This window comes from Dreissena polymorpha, chromosome 11, assembly GCF_020536995.1.
Source record: "Dreissena polymorpha isolate Duluth1 chromosome 11, UMN_Dpol_1.0, whole genome shotgun sequence".
NCBI classification, from domain to species: Eukaryota; Metazoa; Mollusca; class Bivalvia; order Myida; family Dreissenidae; genus Dreissena; species Dreissena polymorpha.
In genome coordinates this window covers 86,278,990-86,300,862 of record NC_068365.1, presented here as the reverse complement: position 1 = coordinate 86,300,862, position 21,873 = coordinate 86,278,990, and the positions used below count along the sequence as shown (strand labels likewise).

The following is a 21,873-nucleotide window of genomic DNA, read 5'->3' as shown; positions in this document are numbered from 1 at the left end:
TTAATATTTGATTGCTGAATAAAAACTTTGTAGCGCAGAGGTTGCTAATATCTTTAATTTTGGTAAAACACCGTAGAGCATTTGTGTAATGTGGAAACTTTTTCTCTAACTAAAAAAGTAGTTATTTACGACGTATTTATAGAGCTACATTGGTTGAGATCAGTGATTATCTGTGAAATGTACAGTTATTGTTTACAGCTTCACGTGGGGTAAGCTTGCATTTGCCTACCTGAGTGCTGATTGGCTGATGCGCTTACCAAGAAGAATATGATTGACAGGGGGAAAAATCAATATTGACCATTCGCTGAGAAATTCATTGAAAACAGTAGCTCTTAGGCGGAGTTAACAGTCTGAATAACCCGATTTATTGTTGACATTTTTACGTGTCGTGTATTAAAAAATAGCGTACATGGGGATTATCGGACGTTTAAGGGACTAACATCATTTGTATAATGGACGTAAGACTGCCGTTTTCCGGCATAATTTACGCCCGGACATCCACTAACTGAAGCCCTGATTGACTAATGTAAAGATAGGATCTTAAAAGCTCCAGTAAAAAAATAATAAAAATAAAGAAAGAATAAAAAGTAACCCTCAACCGGGCTCAAACCATTGACCCCTGGAGTAGTTGCAAAAATTCAACTCTCAGCTTTACCAAAGGGTTGCTGAAAAGGGTTGCTGAAAGTTGCAATGCGCCGTCTATTGTCCAAAGGTGCACAATTTGATCACCACTGAAAATGCTAAGGAACACTGATACTTCAATTTTTTTCAACGTTTACCTGTCTAAAGCACAAACTCATGCAAATAGTACTATTAAAGCAATGACTGCTTTTTAGCGGGACTATTATATATGAAATATTTATAGTGGAGCTATCCTACTCACCCTTGCGTCTGCGTCTGCGTGCAAATGTTAAAGTTTTCGTACTACCCAGTGTTTTTTTTGGATGAAATTTTCAGCGTTATTTGGCCTCATTCCCCCATCTTTAGAGTATATATTTTTCCCCCAAATATTTTTTAATTCCCCTCTCGGAAGTGTTATTCAATATTAATCAATACCTCATTTAACGTCTTTCGTTACGAATTTACTACAATTTTCTTGAACTGCATCCGCAAGTTTACTTTATTTTAGCCTTTAACGCAAACCGTACGTTGTTCACTATCACGACTTTCGCTTAACGACATCTACCGCAAACCATATGTATTCCAACATGTCGCACAACAACAAAAGCTATCGTAAAAAAATTGACAAATCTGTTTTTACTTAAAAATAAATTGATATTATTTTCAAATACAACTTAAAAGTCAGTCTTCTGCAAATGCCGGCAGTGAAACGCCAGAAACGTCCGGTCAAGAGAGTGTTGAAAGACTGTTTAGTTTGCTCAACCTGCTTTGCACGCCACAGAGAAACAGGCTTGGGGAAGATACACTGAAAGCCCTGATCAGACTTTGTCTGCACATGCAGAGACTTGGTTAAGAGGAGGTCACCAGAATAATTGATAAATTCGCTGAAAAGCCCAGAAATGTTGAACTTTGAACATGAACATAAATGTTAATGAATAAAAGAGTTTGAATTATGTTTTTCTCCCTCTGTATGGTGAATTATAGTGTTAAAACTTGATTTTGTACTGTTACTAGCTAAGCATAGAAATTTCCCCCTTTTCCCCTTTTACGCGCGAATTTTCCCCCTCTCAGGGGACTCGACCCCGGGCCCTCCTCCAAAACTGAAAAAAAAACACTGGTACTACCCCAATTATTTTCATTGTCCCTTCACATATTGCTTTCATATTTTGCATACTTGTTTACCAACATCACCCCAACCTATAAACAAGAGCAGACAACTCTATCAAGCATTTTGTCTTAATTATGGCCACTTTTCCACTTAGAATATGCAGCATATGTTGAAGTTTTCGTACTACCCCATTTATTTTCATTGTCCCTTGACATATTGCTTTCATATATTGCATACTTGTTTACCAACATCACCCCAACCTATAAACAAGAGCAGACAATTCTATCAAGCATTTTGTCGTAATTATTGCCCCTTTTATACTTACATGTAGAATATGCATATTATTGATAAATCTATGTTAAAGTTTGCGTACTACCCCAAATATTTCCTATATCCTTTGACATATTGCTTTTATATGTTGCATACTTGTTTACCAACATGACTTCAACCTATAAACAAGAGCAGACAACTCTATCAAGCATTTTGTCATAATTATGGCCATTTTTACACTTAGATAATTGAACAAATTGCCATAACTTCTTTATTTATGATCGCATTTTATTATTACTTTGACAAAACAACACTTACCTGAATACCACAATGGATTCCACCCAAACAATACCCCACGCCCCTACCCAGAATCCCTCCCCCCCCCGCCCCCAACCTTAAACATCATCTAATAAATTACCACACCCAACATTATACCCCCCTCACCCCCCCCCCTATCCCCCCCCCCTCAAAAAAGATTTTTTTTTTTCCTTTTTTTTTTTGAAAGAGTGTCTAATAAATTATTGAATGTGAACAATTTCCCCATGATGGCTTACGTTATACTGTCAAGCACTCGAATAGTCAAGCGCGCTGTCCTCTGACATCTCTTGTTATTGTCCCCTACCAATTTCACTGGAGGGGACTTATGGTTTGCGCTCTGTCTGTCTGTCTGTCTGTCAGTCACACTTTTCTGGATAACTTTAAAAGTTCTTAACATTTTTTCATGAAACTTGAAACATGGATAGATGGCAATATGGACATTATGCACGTCATTTCATTTTGTTCCTACATCAAAAATTCTGGTTGCTATGGCAACAAATAGACTAGAAATACAGCTGAATATGATGGTTTTCTGGATCCTGCGATAACTTTAAAAGTTCTTTTTTTTTTTTCATGAATCTTACAACATGGATAGATGGCAATATGGACATTATGCACGTCATTTCATTTTGTTCCTACATCAAAAATTGTGGTTGCTATGGCAACCAAAAAATAATAATTTCTGAAAATATTGGAATTTCTGTCAATGGTGGTGCCGGTAGGGGACCATATTGCTTGACAATAGCCTTGTTTACTTTGTTATTCTTTCGTATCCTCTATCCACCATATTTTGAAACTGTCGTAATTTTGCCGACAAAAAGTGCCGCCATCGGTTAGGTTGCAGTACACCAATCTTTTGCACATCATGCTATTTGATGTTACCTAAGTCGATAACGATGTCGAACAGGCCCAGCATACATGCCAGAGGTCCCAATCTTGAAAGGACAGTCCTGATTTTTGGGATGTTCGTCCTGGTGTCCCGTTGTGACACAATTTGTCCCGACATTCATAATAAACAACAAAGGTTCTATAAGTTCACAATAAAATTCGCTATTCAAGCTCTGTCTGGCTTAAAATTACCATCTCTATCCCCTTTATTGTCCCCTATTAACATACCATATCTACTTGTCAAGTGTTCCAGTGTTGTTTTTGCCACCTTATCAGCGATCTATCAGCAAATTATTGATTTTATCGGACATTCACGTCATGGTGTTTTAATGATAGGGGTCGCAAATTGCTAGCAATAAACGCATCGTATTGAATTAAACACATAATGCTTTTGTATTGTACGGCCCTAATCAAGTCCAAATATACTATTGCACGGTTTCTGGCTATTATACCACCTGTATTTTTGCAACGAGATGGATAATGGACTTGATCCAGAAATAATAACTCTGTTCATTAGACTGAAAAAATGTCAACAATTTTGAAGGAAATAAATTCTTTTAATTGTTAAATCCAGAAATGTCGTTTTTAGCTCACCTGAGCACAACATGCTCATGGTGAGCTTTTGTGATCGCTTTTTGTCCATCGTACGAATGTGGGTTGTGTGCCGTCAATATTTGCCTTGGTAACTTTCTAGAGGCCACATTTATTGTCCAATCTTCATGAAATTTGATCAGAAGATTGGTCTCAATGATGTTTTGGATGAGTTTGAAAATGGTAACCTTTGCTTGAAAAACATGGCTGCCAATGGGTGGGGCATATTTCCTTATATGGCTACCGGTATATATGGCTATATTAAAATCTTGTTAACACTCAAGAGGCCACATTTATTGTCCAATCTTCATGAAACTTTGTCAGGAGATTCATCCCAATTATATCATGGACAAGTTCGAAAATGATGCCGGTTGGTTAAAAAACATGGCCGCAAGGGGCAGGGCATTTTTCCTTATATGGCTTTAGTAAAACCTTGTTACCACTCTAGAGGCCACATTTATTTTCCGATCTTCATGAAACTTGGTCAGAAGATTTATCCCAATGATATCTTGGATGAGTTTGAAAACGGTAACCTTTGCTTGAAAAACATGGCCGCCAAGGGGCGGGGCCTTTTTCTTTATTAAAGTAATATCTTGTTAACACTCTAGAGGCTTCATATGTAGTCTGGTCTTCATGAAACTGGGTCAGAAGATTCATCCCAATTATATCTTGGACGAGTTCAAAAATGATGCTGGTTGGTTGAAAAACATGGCCACCTTGGGGGCGGGGCATTTTTCCTTATATGGCTATAGTAAAACTTTGTTAACACTCTAGAGATACATTTATTTTCCGATCATCATAAAACTTGGTCCGAAGATTTGTCCCAATGATATCTTGGATGAGTTCGAAAATTGTTTTGGTTGCTTTAAAAACTTGGCCACCAGGGGCGGGCATTTTTCCTTATATGGCTTTAGTAAAACCTTGTTAACACACTAGAAGCCACATTTATTTTTCGATCTTCATGAAACTTTGTAAGAAGATTTGTCCCAATGATATCTTGGATAAGTTCGAAAATGGTAACCTTTGCTTGAAAAACATGGCTGCCAAGGGGCGGGGCATTTTTAGGTCCCCCACCCACTATAGTGGGGGACATATTGTTTTTGCCCTGTCTGTTGGTCTGTACGTTGGTCTGTTTGCTCCAACTTTTACATTTGCAATAACTTTTTCAATATTCAAGATAGCAACTTGATATTTGGCATGCATGTGTATCTTATGGAGCTTCACATTTTGAGTGGTGAAAGGTCAAGGTCAAGGTCATCCCTCAAGGTCAGAGGTCAAATATATGTGGCCAAAATCGCTGATTTTATGAATACTTTGGCAACATTAAAGATACCAACTTGATATTTGGCATGCATATGTATCTCATTGAGCCGCACATTTTGAGTGGTGAAAGGTCAAGGTCATCCTTCAAGGTCAGAGGTCAAGTATATGTAGCCAAAATCGCTCATTTTATGAATACTTTGGCAATATTGAAGATACCAACTTGATATTTGGCATGCATGTGTATCTGATGGAGCCGCACATTTTGAGTGGTGAAAGGTCAAGGTCATCCTTCAAGGTCAGAGGTTAAATATACATTTTTGTATGTGGCCAAAATCGCTCATTTTATGAATACTTTGGCAATATTGAAGATACCAACTTGATATTTAACATGCATGTGTATCTGATGGAGCCGCACATTTTGAGTGGTGAAAGGTCAAGGTCATCCTTTAAGGTCAGAGGTCAAGTATATGTGGCCAAAATCGCTCATTTTATGAATACTTTGGCAATATTGAAGATACCAACTTGATATTTGGCATGCATGTGTATCTCATGTAGCCTCACATTTTGAGTGGTGAAAGGTCAAGGTTATCCTTCAAGGTCAACGGTCAAAGGTAAAAAAAAAATCAAAGCGGCGCAGAAGGGGACATAGTGTTTCTGACAAACACATTTTTCTTGTTCCTTATTAAAGACTTAGTAATATCTTGTTAACACTTTAGAGGCCACATATATAGTCTTATCTTCATGAAACTTGGTCAGAAGATTCATCCCAATAATATCTTGGACGAGTTCAAAAATGATGCAGGTTGGTTGAAAACATGGCCACCTTGAGGGCGGGGCATTTTTCCTTATATGGCTATAGTAAAACTTTGTTAACACTCTAGAGGTCACATTTATTTCCGATCATCATAAAACTTGGTCTGAAGATTTGTCCCAATGATATCTTGGATCAGTTCGAAAATTGTTTTGGATGCTTTAAAAACTTGGCCACCAGGGGCGGGGCAATTTTCCTTATATGGCTTTTGTAAAACCTTGTTAACACACTAGAAGCCACATTTATTTTCCGATCTTCATGAAACTTGGTCAGAAGATTTGTCCCAATGATATCTTGAATGAGTTCGAAAATGGTAACCTTTGCTTGAAAAACATGGCTGCCAAGGGGCGGGGCATTTTTATGTCCCCCACCCACTATAGTGGGGGACATATTGTTTTTGCCCTGTCTGTTGGTCTGTACGTTGGTCTGTTTGCTCCAACTATTACATTTGCAATAACTTTTTCAATATTCAAGATAGCAACTTGATATTTGGCATGCATGTGTATCTCATGGAGCTGCACATTTTGAGTGGTGAAAGGTCAAGGTCAATGTCATCCTTCAAGGTCAGAGGTCAAATATATGTGGCCAAAATCGCTGATTTTATGAATACTTTGGCAACATTAAAGATACCAACTTGATATTTGGCATGCATGTGTATCTCATGGAGCCGCACATTTTGAGTGGTGAAAGGTCAAGGTCATCCTTCAAGGTCAGAGGTCAAGTATATGTAGCCAAAATCGCTCATTTTATGAATACTTTAGCAATATTGAAGATACCAAATTGATATTTCGCATGCATGTGTATCTCATGGAGCCGCACATTTTGAGTGGTGAAAGGTCAAGGTCATCCTTCAAGGTCAGAGGTCAAATATACATTTTTGTATGTGGCCAAAATCGCTCATTTTATGAATACTTTGGCAATATTGAAGATACCAACTTGATATTTGGCATGCATGTGTATCTGATTGAGCCGCACATTTTGAGTGGTGAAAGGTCAATGTCATCCTTCAAGGTCAGAGGTCAAGTATATGTGGCCAAAATCGCTCATTTTATGAATACTTTGGCAATACTGAAGATACCAACTTGATATTTGGCATGCATGTGTATCTCATGGAGCCTCACATTTAGAGTGGTGAAAGGTCATGGTCATCCTTCAAGGTCAAAGGTCAAAGGTAAAAAAAAAATCAAAGCCGTGCAGAAGGGGACATAGTTTTCTGACAAACACATTTTTCTTGTTCCTTATTAAAGTAATATCTTGTTAACACTTTAGAGGGCACATATATAGTCTGATCTTCATGAAACTCGGTCAGAAGATTCATTCCAATAATATCTTGGACGAGTTCAAAAATGATGACGGTTGGTTGAAAACATGGCCACCTTGGGGGCGGGGCATTTTTCCTTATATGGCTATAGCAAAACTTTGTTAATACTCTAGAGGTCACATTTATTTTCCTATCATCATTAAACTTGGTTCGAAGATTTATCCCAATGATATCTTGGATGGGTTTGAAAATTGTTTTGGTTGCTTTAAAAACTTGGCCACCAGGAGCGGGGCATTTTTCCTTATATGGCTTTTGTAAAACTTTGTTAACACTCTAGAGGCCACATGTATTGTCCAATCTTCATGAAATTTGGTCAGATGATTGGACTCAATGCTATCTTGTATGAGTTCGAAAATAGTTATGTTTGCTTGAAAAACATGGCTGCCAAGGGGCGGGGCATTTTTCCTTATATGGCTATAGTTAGATCTTGTTAACACTCTAGAGGCCACATTTACTTCCGATCTTCATGAAACTTGGTCAGAAGATTCATCCCGATAATATCTTGAAAGAGTTTCAAAATGATGCCGTTTGGTTGAAAAACATGGCTGCCAGGGGGCGGGGCATTTTTCCTTATGTGGCTAAAGTAAAACCTTGTTAACACTCTAGAGGCACATTTATTTTTCGATCTTCATGAAACTTGGTCAGAAGATTTGTCCCAATAATATCTTGTTATCTCAGGTGAGCGACCAGAGCTCCAGATAACTTTTCTGACTAATTGGGTAAATACCCACTACTTTTGAGTTCAATTGGGTATTTTCATTTTCAATTGGGTACAAAAAAGTCTGTACCAACTACTTTAATTGACAATTGGGTATTTTTGTATTAAAATTGGTTATGTTCATTGTCTTTAATTCTCAAATGCTTACCTAAATGAGTGGTTGAAGTTCCACTCTTAATTGATTAGTTTCAGAGATCTTGTGTAATTATGTAGATGTATCCGTAATATACTTTCATGATTTTAAAAAAAGTTCGATGATTTTTTCCACCAGTTTTCTTTCAATGTAAGCACTGACAGCGCTTGCCTCCGACACAATATCGTCAAGAATTAGTTTCACTATATTTTCCGCTTCTGCTTTTGTGTTGCTCAACTTAAATAACTTAAAATTGAGTTTTTTTGTGTGCCTGGGATACCATTTTTCCCTTTTTACAGCCTCGCAGTTTCAACATTTTTACAACAATAACATGTGGTTACATAGACGCTTTCTTACGTTTATATAAATGTGCTGAAGGTTATACTGAAAGCGCTTGGACGAAGCGGAAGGAATTTCGGAGTTTGGACCCGGGACAGATTTACTCCTTACGCAGAGGAAAAGTACGATATGCGTTATCGGCAATTTCAATTAGGTTTCGGTACGCATGTTTTTATTTTTCTATGCGTAACTGGCAATTTTACATTGGGTATGTACGCAAATACGCACCTTTTATCCCATTTTCACCGCGACATTGACGGTATAACACGTTGTGGAATATACTTGCTTGTATTCAACACTGTGGAATATACCTGTCGCGTGCACGGACTACTTTTTAAATGACGTCATGCGATATGCGCTAAAATTAGGTCGATATTGTTTGGTTCATTGATCGAATTTTAAGGTCACCCATTAAAAGAAAATGTGCATATTTTGCAGAAAAAAATATATATGACATATTCACCAAAAGAAATGTTGAAATAAAATATAAAATTACACGATTTTTGTTTTGTTATTTTTTTTATTTATATTTACTTTACCACTGAATGATTTTTCATAAGAAACAAAGTCGACAAAACTTGAGCTTCAAAATTATACGACATTATAGAGAATACTAGGTTAGCGTTGAATACAGAGAAGTTTATGTTGCGAGGCTTAGAACGCCGGAAGCGCGAGCCTTGTAAAGTATAAGATGGTAAAAATAGCACCACACTGGAATTGGGAACGTCCCATTTTTTACACGGGTATTTTCTACTCATTTATCTGTTGTGTAGAGCTACTGGAATGTTTTCCATTCTTTGTGTATTTATATATTAAATTATTTTCTCGTACAATAAGTGTATTTACCATAGATAAATAAAACATTGTGCAAGTTTAAACATAATTATGTTTGTATGCAGAAATCTGCAAATGCAACCGAGTTTACCAACGGCTATTATTAGATAAACTGCTCCGGTTCATTTGAACAGCAGAAATGTAGAGTAAATGACGTAGCGTGTGACGAAGAAGAAAGTTTATCGCGTTCATATACTCATTTGAATAAAGTGATAGAATGGCATAAGGGTCTTTATTTAACTATGCTAAAATAATTATTAAAGACCCTAGATGCAAAATCGTCAATAATTGAGTTAAATGGATTTAGATGGATTTTAAAGGATAATTAAAGGTAAGATACTAGTTCTTACATGTTTTGATTTTTGATTGTACTTTTGTCGTTCCCTGATCTCGGGGAAATGATTTTAACATTGGCGCCATTGATGCATCGGATCACACACGGCATACCCATAACATTATATAAAAAACACGTTCTGCGCGTCCTGAAATTCGTCGTCCGAAGTCGGAAAACGTATTGCCCTGTATATTTTGTCAAATAAAGTGTCAGTCGCTGCAATTGTCTGTTTACTCGTCAAAATTGTCAAGGTCTTCGATAGCTAAAGAAACTTCAGCGTACAGTTTATTTAGTATTGACAGACCTGTACAAAGTCGCGCCAGTCAAAAATCATAAAAAGCGACATTTAAAGTTATTGTAGCCAGAACTAGGTCGTCGATGGTGTACATGTATGTTGACATCGACAGCATTTTGTCAGGAGTAATGGCCGCCAGATTGGATTTTGATCATTTTCTTTCGAAAATAAAATAAATTATAGTAAAGTAAAATCTTCTTTTCGCGGTCGTAATGTGTTAAAATTCGCATACTGCGTAAAATTGAATGTATGCATATGGTGATATTTTTACTTGTTTTACAGTTTGTGTGTGAATTTTTTAAAGACTATTTCGCGTACCAGAACAAATACATGTATATCACTACGCATGGTTACATTTGTTAGATTTTAAGCGCTTTTATGACTGAATTAGAATTATTGTTAAGGTTATTAGATCTATTTATGTTAAATGTCACGTTGAAAAAATCAAATGGGATAAATAGAATACTAGGATTAGCGTTGAATACAGAGAAGTTTATGTTGCTCGGCTCGAACACCGAAAGCGCTCGCCAAGGCTCGCGCTTCCGGCGTTCTAAGCCTCGCAACATAAACTTCTCTGTATTCAACGCTAACCTAGTATTCTCTATATCTGTTGCTCTTGCGACTTTGGGCCTTTCAGGCCCTCTTGGTTGTTTTTACGGCTACAATTTGTTTTAATATTTTTCATAAGAGAGTCAAGGTATAAACAGCAATAAGGCATTAATTTGAGATTTTACTAGAGTTTACCTGTCTGAATATTGTTGATTAGATGATTTGAATGTAAATGGTTATTTGTTAAAAATACAATTGTCCAAACAGTGAAAATATGATATTAATGCATTATTTAAACATGCTTTTGGTATACTAATTCACAACAAACTGAATTTCACAATTTTTATAAGTTCATTTTTTCACAAAGTGAGGGGTTCAGGGCCGCTTCACAATGTCAGGAAAAAAGGCCCTGCAACTAAATAGGTTCTATAACTTTTGTGAGGTTCACTAGTAAGGTATTGAGAATTTTTTTGTTTGACCTTTCATATATGGAACTAAAACTGAAAATCATTTATAGAAATATGCAATAATACCTTTTTTCTAAGGACATATATGTGTTTTATTAATTGCTATTAATTATAAGAAGATAAATTGTTCACTTTTTTTTGTCCCCTACCGGTTTCACCGGAGGGGACTTATGGTTTGCGCTCTTTGTGTCCGTCTGTCTGTCTGTCTGTCTGTGAGTCTGTCTGTCACACTTTTCTGGATCCTGCAATAACTTAAAAAGTTCTTAATATTTTTTCATGAAACTTGCAACATGGATAGATGGCAATATGGACATTATGCACGTCACTTAAATCTGAAAATGGTGGAATTTCTGACTATGGTGGAGCCGGTAGGGGACCATATTGCTTGACAATAGCCTTGTTTTATATGGAACTTAAAAATTCTGGTTGCTATGGCAACAAATAGACTACAAATACTGCTGAAAGTGGAGGGTTTCTGGATCCTGGGATCCTGGGATAACTTTAAAAGTTCTTAATATTTTTTCATGAAACTTGCAACATGGATAGATGGCAATATGGACATTATGCACGTCACTTAAATCTGAAAATGGTGGAATTTCTGACTATGGTGGAGCCGGTAGGGGACCATATTGCTTGACAATAGCCTTGTTTTATATGGAACTTCAGAAAATTTGTTCAAATGTGTTCACTTAAGCTTTCCTAGTATCAAAAGTCTTCTCAATTCATATCACTTGTAATAAGAGTCCTTGGTAAAATTTTAGCTATGACCATTTGTGTTATATAATTTGTGCATCATACTAATGTTATTATATTGACTCATGCCTTTTCCCAACTTTTACCAAAGGCAAAACACCAGCCAGCCATTTTAATGAATGTGTTTTTTACTAAAATGAATCTTTTTAAACCAAATCAATCATACTTCATTGACAGGCCATTGAAATGGAATAGATTAACTTTTAGAGTGCTGCAGTGATTTATTTGTTAACCATACTTTATAAAAACACACACATTCCATTATTACTTAAATATTATATGTGCTCAACACTCTTTTAGGGCTTCCCTGGAGTGTTCAAGGAAGATTTTCAACCCCAGAGAAGGTGCTTAAAATATTCTGGGAAAGGCACTTATGTCTAGTTTCATTTAAAACTATTTTTACTTCTTCAGGTACCTCACACTGTTGTAAAAGAGAGTGCATCCAAGGTCCATGCAAGATCTGTTCTGGAAGCACAAAAGAAGAACGATAGCTACCAGTTACTGTCTGATGATGATGATGATGATGACATGAACGATTACAGTGCAGACAGAGACAGATTTTCAAAGCCAAAAGTACATTTTATTGTCCCCTACCGGTGAAACCGGAGGGGACTTATGGTTTGCGCTCTGTCTGTCATTCTGTCCGTCACACGTTTCTGGATCCTGCGATAATTTTAAAAGTTCTTCATATTTTTTTCATGAAACTTGGATAGATGGTAATATGGAGATTATGCACGTAATTTCATTTTGTTCCTATGTCAAGAATTCTGGTTGCTATGGCAACAACAACAAAAAAAAAAAAAAACTGACAATGGTGGAGTTTCACCGGTAGGGGACAATATTGCTTGACAATCTCTTGTTCTAACAGTAGTTTGATAACAGTGTTGTGATTTGAACACTTTAACAAACTATTGGATGATAAAAATTTAGCATCTGCTGTTTTATGGTGGATATGGTGCTGGCCTAGTGGCTGGGAGGTCATGAGTTTGATCCCCAGTGTGGGAGCATTCTTTAGATCTCCCCCAAAAGACACCAAAAGACTGGCTCTTACCATGAAGTGGACTCCAGAGCGTTTTAATAAGCCTTAGGTTGCAATAAAGCTAAAATTAATAGATTTAAACTAAATATTTAGCACTTCTTAACACTTTACCACTTAGATACGTATTTTTACGCATTTGTAGTCCCTTAGAAAGTTACATTCAATTAAAGACCTTTCTTACTCCCAGGGCCCTCAATCTATAAAATCTGCCGCCAAAATTCGGCGGCAGTCCCCCACATGAAAAGTATACTTTTTTCCCCTTTTGGGGGGAAAAATTCCACCCCCCCCCCCCCAATTTTTTTTTTGTTGTTGATAGAAATATGTGTCTCATGATTATTATATCTCAGTTCTATTTCAATTTAATCTTTGCAAACATACTAAATTATGAAAAATGCAATGAATATAGTGCAAACATGTACAAATGTAATAATGAGAGAGTAAGTAAAAAAATCCCCCCAAAAGGGAAACGCCACGAAAATTCCCCCTCCTAAGGGCTGCGGACCCCTTCCCCCAAAGTAGTGTGAGGGCGCTGACTCCGTCTGGTGGGGGGGGGGGGCTGGGGTCTCCCCCAAGAAAATTTTGGAAAATTAATTGCTGCGTTTTGGTGTTATCTTTCAGTCACGATTTGGCAATTTTATTCATACATTTCTTGCTTGAAAAAGAACGATAAAAAGAAATCTTTCATTAAACATTGTCAACAGCAAATATACTTTCGACCATAATTCATTTGCTAAGTTTAAGTGTCAATGCTTAAAAATCAAGAAGCCTTATTGCAAGGGAAAAATAAATATTTTGAACAAACATTGCCAACTGCAAATATACGTTTGATAATTAATCTATTAAATTTGAGTGTCAAGGCTTTAAATCAAGAAGCCTATATGACTGCGAAAAATAAACCTTAATTACAAGTTAAGTGTTTGAGCTTGTTTTGGTATAAAGTTCAGATAATTATATTTTTATGTCCCCCATTATAGTAGTGGGGGACATATTGTTTTTGCCCTGTCTGTTGGTCTGTTGGTTGGTCTGTTGGTTGGTTGGTTTGCGCCAACTTTAACATTTGCAATAACTTTTGCAATATTGAAGATAGCAACTTGATATTCGGCATGCATGTGTATCTCATGGAGCTGCACATTTTGAGTGGTGAAAGGTCAAGGTCATCCTTCAAGGTAAGATGTCAAATATATGTGGCCAAAATCGCTCATTTTATCAGTACTTTTGCAATATTGAAGATAGCAACTTGATATTTGGCATGCATGTGTATCTCATGGAGCTGCACATTTTGAGTGATGAAAGGTCAAGGTCAAGGTCATCCTTCAAGGTCAAATATATGGGTCAAAATTGCTCACTTCTGCAATATTGAAGCTAGCAATTTTATATTTGAAATGCATGTGTATCTCATGGAGCTGCACATTTTGAGTGGTGAAGGGTCAAGGTCAAGGTCATCCTTCAAGGTCAAACGTCATATAGGGGGACATTGTGTTTCACAAACACATCTTGTTCTTCTGAGATTTAAAATAAAAAATAAACTAGGAAATGTTTATATTTGAAGAAAAAAAAACGTAGAGTGAAAGGTTCTAGTGGGGATCAAACCACTGCCCTTCAGGTCATTAATGGGATAAAATGACGACGTGCTAACCGATTGCACTGCAGGGAAAAGTACTGCGTAATGTCATTGTCATTTTTAATATATAAACTAAATAGTGGAGAGCAATTTCGAATAAAGATACCTACAATAATTTGAATGAAAATTAATTTTGGCATTCCCTATAATTCTATCATGATTTGAACGCCCAGAAATGTGAAAATTCAAAGAAATGCTAGATTTCAGATATACATTTCAAATTCTAAAACGGTTGGATCTATAAATCAACTTACCTTAAAGCCGGCCGAGTTGATATTTCTCACAACAATTTGGTTTTCTTAACTGACCAGAATTGATCTATACTCGTTAGATACATTCTAAAGCTTAACTCTTCCATACTGATTTTCGCAAAAAATTGTGCCAAAAAATGCCAAAAGCATCAAAGATACGAAACTTAATCATGTACATAACGGAATTCTCAAGACTATTATTAACCTGTGACGTATACACGCCTTGGGTCACGTGAGCGCCAATTTCACGTGATTTTTTACATCGGTTCTTTTCAAAACAAAGAACAGTTACTAAACCACAGGTGCTTGGTGCGTGGCCAAATCACTTAAACACTATCAATATGTCATAAAACAACATTTTTCATCATTTTGACAAAAAAAAAAGATATATTATTTATAAACAAGGTAGGTATCTATTGACACAGGAAAATCACATACATACAACTATTGAAATATCACAGCTATGGAAAATAATCCACATTAGTACAATTAACAAATACGAGTGTATAAACTTACAACGCAGATTTGTCCTTTTGTTTGCCTTATTACGTGGAAATCGTGGTTAATCGGGAATTTTTTATCGGTAATTTCGAGTCCAGCTCCATGTCGATCAGACGCTCAAGTTAAATACGATTCTCGGCTTCATTTATTCGGTAACTCTGAGGCGCGGAACCAATAGTTGGATAAAAAGTGTAAGGGGAAGGACGGATCATCTTACACGATTGAAATAAACATTCAACCATAACGATTATGTTAGTGTTTGGTGTGGGCAAAAGACAAGTCTGTGTTGTTAGTTGATAAAGTCGTATTTGTTTATTGTACATATGCAGATAATGTTTGGTAGCTGGGGTATTTCGATACTTTTACTCTTGATAAAATCGGCACTGAACGTTCAGTCAGACGAGAGCCAACCTATCATTTCTGCGAGTTCTGAAGAATTGTTTTCTTGTAGTTTATATTGGCAAATAGCCTTTTGTGGTCATTGTTCGTAACGAGGCAACCTTTCCCAACAAAATGGTACATATTTTACAAAAATCTACCGCCATTTAAACTTAATGGCTTAAAAAAGTGTTGAAGAAGGTGATTTTCCTGTTTCAAGAGATAACTACCTTGCGTGTGTGTATGTATATATAAATAAAAAAATAGATAGATAGATAGATAGATAGATAGATAGATAGATAGATAGATAGATAGATAGATAGATAGATAGATAGGTAGACAGGTAGACAGGTAGACAGGTAGACAGACAGACAGACAGACAGACAGACAGACAGACAGACAGACCGACCGACCGACCGACCGACAGACAGACAGACAGACAGACAGACAGACAGACAGACAGACAGACAGACAGACAGACAGACAGACAGACAGACAGACAGATAGATAGATAGATTATCAGATTTGGTTTGTCAAAATGATGAAAAATGTTGTTTTATGACATATTGATAGTGTTTAAGTGACTTTGCCACGCGCCCAACTCCTGTGCTCCGAGTGTTGTGCATTTATTTTCATGCTTCAGTCCACGCCTCGAGCGAATCACGTGGTTTAACATGTGACCCGCGCGTGTTTAAATATAGATCATTTCTGTCCATGGACAGAAATTGAAAAGCCCTATCTTTGTACTGATTGTGGGCATTTCTTGACCGATTTTGACCAAATCTTTTGCACATCTGACATAAATACGTTCACGTTTTGACTCATAATCACTTTTTGCGGCACATAACAAAAATAGGAAAATATACCAACATCAAATCGGCCAGCTTTAAGGGAAATGTAAAGCTGTGAACATTTTCCCACTTATCTGTCAAAGGAACTAGCTTCTGAGTATCATCTAATGAACATGCTTCACTGACACTATCTCTAAAAATATTTGGATAAAACGGAGTGTTCGCCTACATTTTGAAATTTTGCGCAATGTAAACATAATCTGGTACCTGTGTCTGAATATTGGTTCCCAAAAAATTGAAGAGCCACAACACAGTCGTAAAACGAGTAGAGTCTGCACATTGATAACTACCCCTCATCAGTGAAAAAAGACTTTACTTCGTATGTTTTGGACTGTGTTGTGTTTTGTACCTACTTTTATTTTCTAAAAGTGGAAGTCTTGTTTGCTTGTTTACATAATTATACCCCTAACCCCCCCTTAGCCCTCACTTTTTATTGCATTTTTTGAATTTTAAGAGTTTTCATTTTAAGCTTGGCTGTTAAGAGAGAAAACCCGAGGTATTGTCATAGCCAGCTCGTCGTGTTGTCCGCCGTCTGACGTCCGCCGTTTGACGTCCGCTGTCCGCGTCGTGCTAAAACCTTAAAATTTTGTTAAGGTTTTGAACATTGGCTCTAAAATCAAAGTGCTTCAATCTACAACTTTGAAACTTCATATGTAGCTGCACCTTGATGAGTTCTACATGCCACACCCAATTTTGGGTCACTAGATCAAAGGTCAAGGTCACTGTGACCTCTAAAAAAAAAAAGAGTGTGGCACCCGTTATGCGGTGCTCTTGTTTTAAGTTTGAAACTGAATTATACACATGGGTGTACTGCCGTATGCCTAGGAACGCCCGTGGATACTGATGAGCAGCAAACAGCATAAAACCTGAACAGACTGCGAGTTACTTGCAGGCTGTTCTAGTTTTATGCTGTTTGCACATGCCATTTTCACTTTGCTTCTGAGTGGGAAAGGGTTAAATACTTGGTTAGTATTATGTATGGCAATAAGTATAATCATCTTAGTTGGAAATAATTTTATGTTTGTATAAATATTGAATATCTAGCATCACAAAAGGGTCAGGATGGAAATATGGACAACTTTCTCGTTACATTTTCTGCTTGTTCACTTAATCCAAAGAATTTCTTAATATAGTGATTGTATTTAAGGTTTTTTATGACAGTGTTTTAAATTTTCATTTCAATTATATTAAATGTCAGAAGATATTCAAGCTGGCAAAAGTCAACATTTGAACCTGCACATTTGTTTCGTTAATGCTTTAATTTCCTACACAACATATTTCTTCAGTGAACTGCATCTTCACCAACATTTTTTCCAGAACACTGTGTTGGAAAAGAAATCTAGACAGCTTCGAAAAAGACAGGAAGAGGACAACTCTGAAAGTGAAGAGTAGGAATCCTGTCTTTGACTTTAATTCGTTCTAAGACAAACAATAAAATATGTTTTATGTAATACAGTTTGATCCCTATTTGAAGCATTACATAAAATATATATCCACCTTATGTACTTAAGATGATGAATGGACTCGTGTTCAAGCTAAGAAAATTGTGAAAGATATTGATGATGATGATGGTTATGATGCTGACGATGACAATAATCATGATAACATTGATATTACTATAAATGCAGATGATAATGAAAATGATGACAGCCTATGCACTGACAAATTTGCAGAGAGACGGTCATCAAATCCAGGAAAAGAAGGCAGCAAGATAACAATGACCGCGATGATGATGATGATGATGATGATGATGACTCTGAAGATGAGTTTGAAAAGGATGATCGTGAGAGACAGAAGGATCTGGAGGAGAGAGATGCTTTCGCTGATCGACTGAAGGAGAAAGATAAGGGGAAGACGAGAAATGTTGTCTCCAAGTCAGAGAGAAAGGTGGGTGTAAAAATGATTGAGTCCAAAATGGTAATTAATAAGGTGTTAAATGTTGTTTCCAAGTCAGAGAGAAAGAGATAAAGGTAGGTGTACAAATGGTTGGGTATGCAAAAAGAGGAGAAGACTAAAAATGTTGTCTCCAAGTCAGAGAAAAGGTTGGGTGTTAATGTTGTCTCCAAGGCAGAGAAAAGGGTGGGTGTTAATGTTGTCTCCAAGGCAGAGAAAAGGGTGGGTGTTAATGTTGTCTCCAAGGCAGAGAAAAGGGTGGGTGTTAATGTTGTCTCCAAGGCAGAGAAAAGGGTGGGTGTTAATGTTGTCTCCAAGGCAGAGAAAAGGGTGGGTGTTAATGTTGTCTCCAAGGCAGAGAAAAGGGTGGGTGTTAATGTTGTCTCCAAGGCAGAGAAAAGGGTGGGTGTTAATGTTGTCTCCAAGGCAGAGAAAAGGGTGGGTGTTAATGTTGTCTCCAAGGCAGAGAAAAGGGTGGGTGTTAATGTTGTCTCCAAGGCAGAGAGAAAGGGGGTGTAATAAAAGTATAAAAGAGTGTACTTTGTAAGACATAATTCCAGAAATATGTAATTAAAAAGAGATGCATTTGCTGATCGACAGATCAAAGGGGAAGACAAGAAATCTTTCTCCAAGTCAGAGAGAAAGTTTGGGGAAACGATGGTTAGACACGAAATGATATTTAATAGAAATGTTGTTTTTAAGTTGTAGAGAAAACTGGCTGTAAAAATGTTTAGATCGAAAATGGTAATCAATAGAAATGTTTTCTCCAAGTCAGTGAGAAAGGTGGGTGTAAAAATGTGTAAGGTCCGAAATGGTAGTTACTAAAGAATAAGAGCCTTTGTTATGTTTGGGCTCTTTAAAATGAAAACATAGGGACTTGTATTATAAGATGGTGAAAGAACATTCAGATTCTGTGGAATATTGTAAAATGTGTTACTCATTTTGTACAGTGTAATTGGCTATATATAATATCATGACTCAATAAAATTCAGAAATAGGTAATTTAAAAAAGTCAATTTAAAAAGTATGTTTTTATATATAAGCCTGAACCATTGTTGCAAAGATATTCATATTGTTTTAGGAGCGCAAGTAAAACATTTTCTGTTGCCTTTTCAAAAACAATAGATTCTTATTTTTAACAGAATGAGTAATGATTATCTTGTACAAGTTTTTTAATCCAAAATTATTCACGGTTTCTTTCCTTTACCGTGTTTAATTGAGAACCTGAGTGGTATTATTCATTATTTTAGAAGATTGTTATCACGACCTTTAACTCTTTTAGTGCTGGAACCAAATTTTGAAGGTCTTTGCAAACAGTTTGGATCCAGATGAGACGCCACATAACGTGGCGTCTCATCAGGATCCAAACTGTTTGCTATTCTGATAGTATTCTTTGAAAAAATCGAAGAAAATGCTAATTTTAGAAATTCTGCAGACGACATTTTAGAAGAGGACAAATTTCCCAGCATGCAAAGGGTCAACATCAACTGATCCTCATTCTGGGAAATGTGGTCTTATCAGGGAAGACACTTGCAGCTTTTATGGTATTTTTGTGTAAAGGAAGTCTCTTAGAGACAAAACCCAGTTTAGGCGGAAAGTACTGTCCCTGGCCAATCTGTGCACAGGCTTAATGTTGGACAACATTTAACGCTCATGCATTAAGCCCAGTTTCCCCACAACGAGGCGCAAATAAAAATGTGCCTTAATGTTCTATCCGTGGTTTTCTGGTGGCTCAGGGAGATGCTCAGAAGCATTTTAAACGGGGGTAATGAATGTATGTAAAGTGCCGTTCCAGATAAGCCTGTGCAATCTTCACAGGCTATTCAGGGGCAACACTTTCCGTCGACACAAAATTTTCGATAAGAAGAGAATTCCTTTAAACAATGAAACCAACAATTTTAGTGGAAAATGTTGTTCCTGATTAGCCTGTGAACATGGATAGCCTGTGAACATGAATAGCCTGTGAACATGGATAGCACCCAATTCTTACAGAGTGAGGCTTAACCCTTTGCATGCTGGGAAATTTGTCGTCTGCTCAAATGTAGTCTGCTGAATTTCTAAAATTAGCAGTTTCTTCGATTTTTTTCAAAGAATACTATCAGAATAGCAAACAGTTTGGATCCTGATGAGACGCCACGTTCTGTGGCGTCTCATCTGGATCCAAACTGTTTGCAAAGGCCTTCAAAATTCGGTTCCAGCACTGAAAGGGTTAAATATAAAAGTGCATACTGTAGGCCCAGGAAGAGGCTCAGAAGCGTCTGAAGCTTGAGGAGTCAGAGAACCGAGGGAAGATCATCCCCGAGCTGAGGAAGAAGTCCCGGAGGGAGTACCTGAAGAAACGACAGGTGGACAAGCTGCAGGAGCTCGAGGAAGACATACAGGACGAGATGTACCTGTTTGGAGACCAGAAGTGAGTGAATAGGACTTAGGATTTCAGCCATAATTTTTTAGACTGGCTGTTGTAGGAGAATACCCGAGGTATTGTCATAGCCAGCTCGTTGTGTCGTCTGCCGTCCAAAATACGTGCTAAAACCTTAACATTTGCTCTAAAATCAAAGTGCTTCCACCTACAACATTGAAACTACCTATATAGATGCACCTTGATGAGTTCTACATGCCACACCCATTTTTGGGTCAATAGGTCCAAGGTCAAGGTAACTGTGACCTCTAAAAAAATAAAAAATAAAAATTCTGACAAGCTTTTATTTATTCAAACTGCATCCGCAGCCGAGCGTTGGCACCCGTTATGCAGTGCTCTTGTTTTATCTAAAATTATTTTTGGTTTGTTTCATTAACTGTAGATTGTTATCTCACTGTTTTACATCAAATGAGCTTTTTCTTAGAAAAGGGGGCTTAATGCATGTGTGTAAAGTGTTGTTCTTGACTAGCCTGTGCATTTGGCTCAGGCTAATCAGATACAAAACTTTGCGCATAAATGGTATTCTGACATTTAAAGGAGGTCTCTTCATATTACAAAGCCAGTTTAAGAAAAAAGCTTCGTCCCTGAATCAGAGACTACCCTAGGCCTTAAAAATAGGAAGAAGTGACTTCTCCTACACAGGTGTACCTTGGACAACACTATGCACATGTATTAACCCTTTGAGCGCTGGAACCGGATTTTGAAGGCCTTTGCAAACAGTTTGGATCCAGATGAGACACCACAAAACGTGGCGTCTCATCAGGATCCAAACTGTTTGCTATTCTGATAGTATTCTTTGAAAAAAATCGCAGAAAATGCTAATTTTAGAAATTCAGCAGACGACATTTTAGCAGACAACAAATTTCCCAGCATGCAAAGGGTTAAGCCCAGTTTCCCCAGAGCATGGCTCATATGTGCAGATTGATGAAGCCTTTTCTTGCTCCGAAGCAAAGTGAAAATGGCAATATGGCTATATGCAACCAGCATAAAACCAGGAAAGCCTTTGAGTTACTTGCAGGCTGTTCAGGCTTTATACTGTTTGCTACTCATCAGTAATCTTAGTTTTGGAAATGAAGCCTTTAAACCCTTTGCATGCTGGGAAATGTGTCGTCTGCAAAAATGTCGTCTGCTGAATTTCTAAAATTAGCATATTCTTTGATTTCTTTCAAAGAATACTATCAGAATAGCAAACAGTTTGGATCCTGATGAGACGCCATGTTCTGTGGCGTCTCATCAGGATCAAAACTGTTTGCAAAGGCCTTCAAAATTCGGTTCCAGCACTGGAAGAGTTAAACTTAAAAAAATAG

General features: G+C 37.1%; 1 protein-coding gene across 8 annotated transcripts in view; it reads left to right on the top strand.

Annotated features, from left to right (window-relative positions):
- LOC127851926 (pre-mRNA-splicing factor ATP-dependent RNA helicase DHX16-like) overlaps positions 1–21,873 on the top strand; it is a 53,415-nt gene that overhangs the window by 1,584 nt on the left and 29,958 nt on the right. For 6 of the 8 annotated variants that reach the window (XR_008036052.1, XR_008036053.1, XR_008036054.1 and 3 more), the window contains exons 2-5: positions 12,025–12,186; positions 17,572–17,642; positions 17,928–18,141; positions 20,382–20,557. Coding sequence is in view for 4 of the 8 variants with exons in the window: in XM_052385919.1 (XP_052241879.1) it covers positions 12,025–12,186; positions 17,572–17,642; positions 17,928–18,141; positions 20,382–20,557 (623 nt within the window). In the remaining 4 variants the exon portion in view is untranslated. Of the gene's footprint in view, positions 1–9,528; positions 9,547–10,394; positions 10,542–12,024; positions 12,187–17,571; positions 17,643–17,927; positions 18,142–20,381; positions 20,558–21,873 lie in introns of those variants that run through there. The other 2 variants (XM_052385922.1, XM_052385921.1) reach the window with 2 other exon arrangements.